We start from the raw sequence: 10,787 nt of genomic DNA on the forward strand, positions 1-10,787 counted from the left end.
GTCATGGTTTGGCTGCTTTCTACATCTTTGGCCACTTGCAGCCCTGTTCAGCTTCCAGGTCCCTCTGATCAGCTGAGCAGATGCTTCTGACTGTTCTCTGCTCTGTATTTAAAGTCAAAGAGACCTGCATTCTTGTGGTTGTCCCTGACCTGTGGAAGAGCATTGCCCTCATAGTCAAATGTGCTCCCTCCACTGAGTCATTTAAAACTAGACTCAAAACGTATTTCCCGCTGGCATTTGAGTCTGTCTGATTTGTTCATGTGTTTGTGTCATGTGTATGTTTAGCACCTACTATGTATTTTACTTGTTTTTTAAATCTATTCTTGTTTCCTTCTTGTTTTGTTTTGTTCATTTTGCTTTTTGTACGGTGCCTGAAAAAGAGACTCGTCAAAATAAGCTTATGCGTTGGTTCTATAAGGAAGATCTGTAATCCATTATCTGCCTGCTTTCTTGGATGTTAGACCGTTACTTACAATTAAGCACTCAGATCCATATAAAAGGACATTTTTATATTTATTTTTAAGCCCAGACCTGGTAAATGTAGTGGAATTGTACAGTGCTTTGAGGGCCCCGAAAAGCGCTATATAAATGCAATCCATTATTATTATTATTAAATGTGTTGTTTGAGTGCTGCAGTTTCTTTTGGTGCTCTAAATTTCAGAGTTGTTCAGTATTAGTGCTCTGTTACTTCATGTAAGAAAAAAAAAAGAAATCAAAAGGAGAAGTGTTTCAGAAGGATAACCAGTGCAAAGTGTTTTTGTAAACCACAGGTTTTAGTTCAGTTTTCTGTCATCTGTTCTCATAAATGACACGAAGCAGCAGCCTTTCTTCTCAGTCATGGAGGGCAGAGAGAAGAGAGCGCTGCACTTCTTGATCTTCGGTAAAACAGATTTTCCATAATGTTTAATACTTTTCTTTATCACAGAGACAGTCTGGATAACTTTACAACTTTTCTTAAATTATTTTTAGACTGAATAACTTTATGTCTTGATAACATTCCATGGTTTAATTTTCCCATAGTTGTTTATCTCGTGGTCTCACCTTCACCTTCTGCAGGTCAGTCTGTTCTAACCTGTCATACTTACATTTTCAATTTAAAGCCATTTTTGCAATATAGTTCATATTTTCTTTTTCCTCATAGGTCGGCTCAGATTAGCTGGAAATGGGTCCACTCGGTGCTCTGGAAGGGTTGAAATCTATAAGTCTTACTATAACTCCTACTCTTACTCTTACCGTTACACCTCCTGGGGAACAGTGTGTGATGATGGCTGGGACTTAAAAGATGCTGAGGTGGTCTGTAGAGAGCTGAACTGTGGGATAGCACTGGAGGCTCTTGGGTCTGCTTACTTTGGTCAAGGTACAGGGACTATCATGCTTGATGATGTGGACTGTTCAGGAAGTGAAACTTCTCTAAATGATTGTCGTCACAGAGGACTTAGGACACACGACTGTAGCCATAGTGAAGACGCTGGTGTGGTCTGTTCAGGTAAGAAAACTGTTTCCAAAGTCTGCGGTGGTGTCACAACTGGGTTTTTTCATGTATTAGTTAAAACTTAGATTCTAGTTTGTTCTCATTCCATCATATTTTGCTTATCTTACTTTTTTAAAAAGCATCATTACAATGTGTGCACTCTAATTTAAAAACCTCCTTTAGCAGCAATAACCTGAAACATTCATAAGATAGAAGCAAGGTCAAAAAAGTTTCTGTCTAACCCCCTCAAGATATTGTGAGAAAAAGGAAATATGAGATGAGAGAATGAAAAGAGCAGTTAAAGTCTGTAAAATTAGTGCCAGTAACTAATCAGAGAAGTTTAAACCATTACCAGCCTGCTCTACACTGTTATAGCTCATGATCAGTTTCAGTGAGTGTTTATCTGATGTTTTTTCTTTATAATTTGACTTAATGGTCATTGATCATATGTCGAAGATGTCCAGGGAGAGAAACCAAGAGGTCGCAGTGTATTGGAGAAGAGAAGGAGGCAGTACATATTATTGTGGTATTCAGGAGAGAGCACACCTGCCTCATTTTTCTGTGTGTATACGAGAGGCTGGAGATAGTGTAACCATAACCAGCAGTGACAGTACTGCACATAACTGCCAGCAGACACTAAATCAGATACAGCATGAAAAAAAAAACAGTAGTCTGGTATTTAGCTGCAGAGATTTGTCATTTGCAGACACAAAACGGTATCAGCTAAGCCATTAGCCAATATCGTAGCCACTAATATTATCTGATCTGAACTCGACTGTGTCCTGTTTTATCTAATACTACATCTTTTTTTTTTTTTAGAAACCCCCCCTGAGCCCACCATCTCCTTGTACAGTAATGAGGTCACCTGGGGTCAGGACGTCAGAATCAATTGCTCAGTCTCAGATAAGTTCTCAGGTGGAACTTTTATCCTCCAGAAGACTTCAGGCTCATTCAGTCAGACTAAACCATCCTCTACAAGCTCTGTTACATTCAATCTTCAAAATGTGAACTTTGATCATGATGGACTGTACCAGTGTCAGTACATGAAAATAAGTCGAAGGTTCAGCTCTTCCCCTGTCAGACTCACTGGTAAGAAAAAAAATCCACTTTGCCAAGTTGTTTGTTTCATTCTCTTCTTTCAATAATAGAATCAGTAACCTGGTGAGATAATGCTTTGATATGTTGATATTTTTTCAGTGAGGTTTCCAAAACCTCGTATCTCCATTTGCCCTGTTGGTGAGGTGACCTGGGGTCAGACTGTTGAAATCACATGTTCAGTCTCAACTCAGGTTTTAGGTGGATCGTTCACTCTGAGTCAAATTCAGGGTTCATTCACGAGCAGTATTGGTCAAGTTACTTGAATAAAAGTAATCAGTAATTAATTACTGATTACTTCCCCCAAAAAGTAATCCCGTTACTTTACTGATTACTTATTTTCAAAAGTAATTAATTACTTAGTTACTTTTTAAAAACACGATTTACAACCTGAAGAGGTGATAAAGCGATAGATCTTTCAGCCCAATTCTACTTTTTCTGCATAATCCATCATACAAAATGTAATCAAATGGAAAAGTCTCTTTTTAAAACTTGTTTTATTAGTTTTAATCTTTTAACTTTATGCATCAAGCAAAAATGTAATTATATGCAACATTCACTGACTGGAAGAAATTTGTTTAATATTTAAACCTATTTTCTACACATTCCAGCACATAAAATATTTTTTCTGTGTTTACACTCACTCTTTCAAATAGATGCAAGTAAAACACAGCAGAAAATAAATAACATCAAAGACCTAGCGGTCCTTTTGCTCTATTTTCACCTGCCATTCTTCTTATTTTACGGTGCTGTTGTTCAATCGGGGAACGCTCTCTGTTGAGGAGAAAAGCATGAATTTCTTTGTATACGGATTATCCATTGTTTAAATGTCCCGGGCAGTCGAAAAGGAGGCAGAGCTGTTGAGAAATGCTAGGAGCTAACTGAAAGCTAACCGTATCATTCAAATATATTGAATGTTGCAATGTTGGCAAAGAGAGGAAGTGACGTAAGATTTGCGCATGCGGGGTACCGATCGGGTTTCCAGTACGGATCAGGTAGCGACAGTGTCCAAATTCATGGGCTGCATCCTCCTGAGGGCGCATTTGTAGACCGATTATGTCACAGCGATGCGCCGAAGGCTGTCCAAATCCAAATGCAGCCGACAAATGCGTCCTCCTTTTCCCCGAATTTGAAGGATGGGTCGGGTGTGTCCTTCGTGGCCCACCACATCCCAGAATTCATAGCGCGGCCCAGCCAATTCCAGTTTCCAACAATGGCGGCCGCTACTAAGTTTTAAAATTACTCTTATTAATCTTTCTGGGTCACAAAAAGAATATTCACAACATACTTCATACCGTGTACATTATAACATACCATAATAGACCCATTTCTGTAATATACTTACATATCTATATTATTGCTAATATATATTGTAATATATCTATATCACTAAAGCACTTCTGGATGGATGCAAACTGCATTTCGTTGCCTTGTACCTGTGCATGTGCAATGACAATAAAGTTTAATTCTATTCTAATTCTATTCTAAAATAAACTTTTAACATATTTTCAGGCGAGAATGTAGCTGTGTAAACTTCAAATATCTGCTTGGTTTATCAAGATATCGCATATTTGCAAAAGTGCTTCAACATTTTCGGAGACGTCTCTTACCCACCAGCTCGATAGCTAGCCGGGAACTCGAGGGTTAGTGATGCGGCCGAGAACGGCACAACTCCCAGCACATCATTTTCAGATCACCGCAGACTTTCACTACTCAGGTTAAACGTAATATATAAGTCACTTAGACAACCTAAAAATGTTCTTGTTTGGCTTTTTTCAGTGTTTTGTTTGTTCGTGAGTAAATCTGTTTGGCTGAGATTAAAGTTATTAGATTAAATTAGATAAAATAAAACTTCATTAATCCCTCGGGTGGGTTCCTCCTTGGTTTTCGCACAGCTGAATAAACATCAAACAGAAAACTGATTAAACAGAAGTGTGAGATGGTCGAGAATTTACTCCAGTGTCCTGTTATATTTTAGATAACAAGGAGCAGACGGCCGAGTTTATTAAACTCCACCGAGACACCGAGGCTAGACCGTCCAATTCCACGGCTGTTTACTTCCGGCCTACCCGACCTCCTGAGGACCCGGCCCACGTAGACCGCGAAGGCCGGGTCCTCAGGAGGATGCAGCCCATGAATTTGGACACGACCATGGTTTTAGTAACGCAGTAATGCAGCGTTCCTACGGGAAAGTAACGGTAATCTAATTACCGTTTTTGCAATAGTAATCCCTTACTTTACCCGTTACTTAAAAAAAGTAATCGGATTAAACCTCCAACACAAACTCTGCTACCTTTAATATTCCTAACGTGGATTTTGATAACGAGGGATTGTAGCAGTGTCAGTATAAGAAAAGAGGCTCATGTCGTGAATTCAGTTCCCCATTAAGTGATTTGGTCAGACTCTCTGTTGCTGGTTAAAAATAACACAAGTATGGAGTAACTCTTGGAACAAAGCCGATACGAATAACAGTGACGTAAAATAAGAGATTACTGCATTTTCATTTTTATCATTGGTCCTTTGATTTTTTTAAAAAAAAAACTGTAACAAAGTTACTGAAAGAGTTTTTCAATCGTAGCTTTAAACTTAGTTAATTGTTGTATATAAAAACAATGTATTAAAGACAAAAATGTTTACTTTATAGTTTTTAGTCACTTTATTTATCTGATATTTTTACTGCTTTCTTTATTTTTGGCCATTATCAAAAATGCTCTCAAAGCCCACTGTAGCAAGGAGCAATCGGACAGTATTAGAGGTTAGTTATTGGAGACTGTGGAGCGTTTAGCAATGAAAGAATCAAATTTAGAGTTTGCAAAGACCTAAAAGAGTGAATATTCATTCATTAAATCATAAGAAGCATAACAAAAAATGTTAATGCTGGTCCATAACTGCTAAATGTGTAAACAAGAAACTAAGTGTTGTGTTTGATTCTGCTTCCTTCTTAATCCTGGTACCTTTTATTCCCCAGTGAGACTGCAGACACCCAGCATCTCCCTGACCTCTCCTGGTGCAGGTCTGGTCTGGGGTCCTGAAGGTGCAGAGATCACCAGGGGTTACAGTTTTGTCTTCACCTGCTCCATTAACTCCAGTTTTTCCAGTGGACGTTTCATCCTCATCTTCTCTGACTCCAACATCCCAGACAGCAAGCCAGCAGTCAACAACGCAGCCTCCTTTAGTTTCCCTGTAGCTGAGTATGAACACCAAGGCAACTACAGCTGTGTGTATGTCACAGTGTCCACACGGACATTGAGTTCTACTGCAACAGCACCCATTACTGTCATCATTAAATGTAAGTATACTATTGAATTTATGTATTAAAAATTAGAACAACATGTTGTGCACACTGGCCACTCTATTCCCTATTTTTCCCTTATGGATTTTCTCTGTTTGAAAGTTTACCAAACAAACAATACCAAAAAAAAAAAAAAATCGGGTCTTTTAATTTCAGTTATTTTTGATTTATTTCAAAAGCTTAGTTTTTTTATTTTTAATAGTGGGAGACAGAATTAAATATTAGACATGGGCATGAACATTGTAAACTCGAGCTCTTTTAATTCCCGAAAAAAGTCTTTAAACTGCATTTCAATTTAAATCACAGAAAAAAAAAAGTCTCTGGACAAAATTGGGCAGACCTAAAAATAAAGTGCTTCAAGTACATTTTCAAAATGGTATTGGTTATTTGACCAGCTTCACCTTTAAACTCAGAGGAACCTTAGCCAAAATTATTTTGTACATTAGGCTAAAATAGTGTGATCATCGAACATTTTAGTGCAAAAATAACAAATCCTCTGGACTCACAGTACCGCCATGCTCATTTACTGTCCATCTCTTTCAGCCAGTTACTTAGACAAACTAGCCTGTTCACATTTTCAGAGCTCAAGGCAGCTCTCTTTTACTTTCCAAGAAGCTCAGTCAAAAACCTGTAGTATACAATTCAAAAAAGTAATTATTAATCTACACAATAACTGTCAACTATAGAGCTTTTTGAAGAAACAATAACAATAAGTAAAAAGAAAAGTTTTGTTTGCCTGCATTACATTGCAATTAGATGGTACAGCTCTTATAAAGGCTTCTGTCAGGTAGTCTTTTGAAATGAAATTTTCATTTTTCACATCAGGTTTTATTATTTAGTTAGTTTAAGTGAACTATAACAACTTTAGGGGAAATGAGAGGGTAAAGAGATAGTCTAGTATTTCTTTAAGTTGCTTGAAGACGTTTCACCTCTCATCCGAGAAGCTTCTTCAGTTCTAAGGTCAAATGGTGGAGAGTCCCAGATATAAACCTAGTGGGAGAAACCCCCCACAGAGGGACAAAAGGACCCCCTGATGATCCTCTAATCGCCTGAGCCAAGGTGGGAAACTGGGCGTGGGTCCCAATCAGCCAGAGTTTCGGGTGAGCTCATTGTGAAACCTGGCCCCACCTTATCATGCGAATTCCTGAGGTCGGATGGCCCAGGATGTGAGTGGGCGTTAAGGCGTCTGGGGAGGGATCTCAAAACTGGATTATAGATGGCAGAGAGTTGGTGTCGTAAACCCCCGCCTCTGTTCAAAGATGGTCGCTCACAGTGGACATAGATGGCTTCTTTCACTCCTCTTTCAAACCATCTGTCCTCTCTGTCCAAAATGTGAACGTTGGCATCCTCGAAAGAGTGTCCTTTATCCTTAAGATGCAGATGGACTGCTGAGTCTTGTCCTGTGGAGGTGGCTCTTCTATGTTGTGCCATTCGTTTGTGAAGTGGCTGTTTGGTCTCTCCAATGTAGAGGTCTGGGCATTCCTCACTGCACTGTACCGCATACACCACATTGTTAAGTTTGTGTTTTGGAGTTTTGTCTTTCGAGTGAGCCAGTTTTTGTCTGAGTGTGTTGCTGGGTCTGAAATGCACCGGAATGTCATGCTTGGAGAAAACTCTCCTGAGTTTTTCTGATACACCGGCTACATAGGGGATGACAATGTTGTTGCGTCTGTCCTGCGTCTGTTAGAGGACTTACTGAACAGATTTATGTGACTTGATAACATAAAAAAAATTCTTAATGTGTAATCATTTTTTGTGCTCAAAATTTGTCACTTTATGGTGCTAATGCTAACATTAACCTAAATGTTATTAAATGTATTATTTGCCATAAAATAAACACATCTGGACCCATTTTGTTTATCCATTGCTGTTGATAAATCACATTAAGTGTTAGCATAGCAAGAATATGCTGAAAGAATTTCCACAGTAAGTAATTTTTGTAACTTTATGAGTTAATATGGAAAACTCAGAAAGTTACAAAATTAAAAAGAATAATATGGTAAAAATCAAGAGTAACATGTGAAAATTACAAATATCACAACTAATTACCTTTTAACTAAATTACACTAGCTGGTAAATTAATATTACTAAGTTGTCAAAATTATAATTGTATACTTTACAAGTACTAGATGGGCGCTGAACAATTGAATGGCTCATAACCACATGCTCCAGTGGTGGATTCGTGAGTGGTGTCTCCTGATACCATCCACTTTCAAGCACAGTGTGTTTGAGGTCATGGTCTCACATGAAGCCACAAGGGCTGCCACTCTCCGCCAATATATTGCCAACAAACTGTTTGAGTGGGGTTTTAAATTGTTCTGCCAAGTTCATCTGGATTATCGATAACTTGCTGCCGTAAGGCAGATCCACATTCTTCAATGCTTCCCTCAGTGTAGAGGAACAGAAGCTACCTCTAGAAGCCAAAGTTGTAAAAAACATTGTGCAAACCCATAAAAGAACCACAGCTCTTCACAAGTTTCAGCTTGGTCCAGAAGTTGCACTCCTCCTTGGGTGTCAGGTGCACTGGTACTCTATGACCAAACTGCACTGGGTGGAGCTCCCCTGATGGCAGGCAAAGACCTAATGAAGAAGGGCCATGGAGGTCTGAAGAAGGTCTGATTGCAGTAAAAAGGTTTGACAACAAATATGTCAGCCTTCTAAGCAATGCCTGTGGGTTCATGCGTCTTTCATCTGTTATAGGATGTAGCAAAGAGTCCAACGCAAAGATCACCATTTCATGCTCATCACTCATCCCTGCAAATAAGTAGCATATGGACAGAATTGACTTTTTTCAACTGTATTTTCTACTGTACTTGTATTAACATTACATTTCATAGGTAAACCATTAAGTGACATCTCAACTATTTGGTAGAGATCAATATTTTAAAATGGCCTGTATTTATATAGCGCTTTACTAGTCCCTAAGGACCCCAAAGCGCTTTACATATCCAGTCATCCACCCATTCACACACACATTCACACACTGGTGATGGCAGTTTTTAAAAACTATAGGGTCTTAAAAAAATATTGATTGTGGCTATTACTGACCCAAGTCAATAAGAAATGCAAACCAGTGGTCCTCCTTGGGCTCTTGCACTCTGGGGCCTCTGGAAGTCTGGGGCCTGGATCTCCTCCATGCCTGCTTCATGCCCTGGGGGACGAGGCTATGGCTCCCCACACCCTCTAGCAGATCATTACACGGAGAAACCTTTTGAATACAAGCGCACTCATCCACACAGGTGTGCACACAGGTGTACACACGGGTGTTAACTGTTCATAGACACAAACCACATCTTCCTTGGCTGATACCTCAAAGCACATTGTGCGCTGTCGGTCCTGCGTGCTGCACAACAACAATCATTATTTAGTATTTACTGTTATTTACACTTAGCTGGATTAATGAGATGGTGTTGTGTTTACTATGCTGCTTTCTTTTTTGCTTGTTTTCTCTTATTTTTTCTGTTTTCTCTTTCTCCTTTTCCTATCCCCCAGCCATGTCTGTCCCATCTGTAACAACTGAAAATAAAAATAAAATAAAATAAATGACAATAACAACAAAAGTTGATCAATTGGACCAATATGGCAAAGCCGTGATGATCCACTTGGTAAAGTAAATCCGTTGGGTATCTTTGTTGGCCTTCAGACAAACAAAACCAAACGGGACAGGCAAAAAACCAAACAAACAAACAAAAAAGAAATGCAAACAAAAAAAATTTCCATTGCTTTTTTTTCTTGGTGGGTTAGCTAAAGGGATATGTAGTTGTAAGAGTTTCACTTTCAGGAGCAGAAGATTTAAATGAATTGAAAATTGAAAAGTCTGCATCACACAATTTTTGCAAATTGCACAAACGCTGAAGCTCAAGTCAGATCATCCTGTCATTGCAGCATCGCAGTTCCTGGGCGGCCTTTCCTCATAACAGCCATCCCTCAAGCTTCTCTTCATTTAAAGCAATGCATTATCAGAGATTGTAACATCTAGTCCTTTTACTGAATTGGAAAAATAGATAAAACAAAGATTATAACATTAGAAGACAAGATAGAAGGACCAGAACAGGAACGTAAACAGGGGTTAATAAACTAAAGCATTACCTAAAATGGGGAACTTAAGGCACAGATAACAAGAAATTCATAAGCACAAGGAAAGTAAACATAATACAATAAATAGCAGGTAGTGGAGCTTGAATGTAAACCGTTACCCTAATCCTGTATCAGGCTTAGGTAGATAAAGCATACATACATACATCAATAAGAACGATTCAAAGATAATCAAAAATAAAAAAGGAGAGAAAACCAAAACATCCCCAAAACCCTGAGTCAAAGATGCAGGGACAACAATAACTCATGCAGAACCACTTTCTATCTTGCATATTTGACAAAAACCTTTTCTCTCTTAGTTCCTTGGATGCGGCTGGTCTTGTCTGCAGTTACTGTGGTCCTGTTGCTCCTGCTGGTCTTGTTGGTGGTCTTCCTGGTGCTCAGGAGAAGGAGGCAAACACAGCTGGGCTACGTCCACAACAGAAGTCTGTGCTCACCAGAACAAACAATATATTACATGAAAAAACAACAGCTTTGTTTTGAATATGATGTCCACATGACAGAAATCTGCTCTGTTGTCTTTCAGTGACTCTAACAATCTGTGATGAAGATGATGACGTCAGTGACAAAAGATATGGATTCTGAGAGACTGAACACCAAAGAAATCACACTGAACAAACAGGAGGAGCAGAGAAAGAGAGAAGAAAGGCAGATGAAGATCAAAGCAGTAGTGATGAAAATGATCATGTATTTGTAACTCGGTCATTTGATGAACAAACTGTGGACCTTTGTAGAGAACAAGAAGATATTTATCAAAATTATTCTGCTTGCAGCCCTTTTGAGCAAGTAACAAGTGACAACAACATTCTTCAAATCTCCTAATAAAGATTGCTC

The 10,787-nt window shown here is 38.8% G+C and overlaps 1 protein-coding gene across 1 annotated transcript; it reads left to right on the top strand.

The window, feature by feature from the left end:
* The first annotated feature begins 829 nt into the window (after window positions 1-829).
* LOC143412442 (uncharacterized) lies at window positions 830-10,787 on the top strand. The gene is made up of 7 exons (XM_076888031.1): window positions 830-880; window positions 1,021-1,056; window positions 1,142-1,486; window positions 2,291-2,560; window positions 5,535-5,855; window positions 10,253-10,378; window positions 10,480-10,787. The coding sequence occupies exons 1-7, from the start codon at window positions 838-840 to the stop codon at window positions 10,536-10,538; spliced, it is 1,200 nt and encodes a 399-aa protein (XP_076744146.1). The 5' UTR covers window positions 830-837; the 3' UTR covers window positions 10,539-10,787.

Source organism: Maylandia zebra, linkage group LG9 (assembly GCF_041146795.1).
Source record: "Maylandia zebra isolate NMK-2024a linkage group LG9, Mzebra_GT3a, whole genome shotgun sequence".
NCBI lineage: Eukaryota > Metazoa > Chordata > Actinopteri > Cichliformes > Cichlidae > Maylandia > Maylandia zebra.

What these genes read in the sequence shown, in the direction of transcription:
- LOC143412442 (XM_076888031.1), top strand. Translation starts at nt 838, where the DNA reads ATGGAGGGCAGAGAGAAGAGAGCGCTGCACTTCTTGATCTTCG. An exon ending in CTCACCTTCACCTTCTGCAG is followed by an intron (nt 1,057 to 1,141) that starts GTCAGTCTGTTC and finishes TTTTCCTCATAG; the next exon opens with GTCGGCTCAGATTAGCTGGA. An exon ending in CGCTGGTGTGGTCTGTTCAG is followed by an intron (nt 1,487 to 2,290) that starts GTAAGAAAACTG and finishes TTTTTTTTTTAG; the next exon opens with AAACCCCCCCTGAGCCCACC.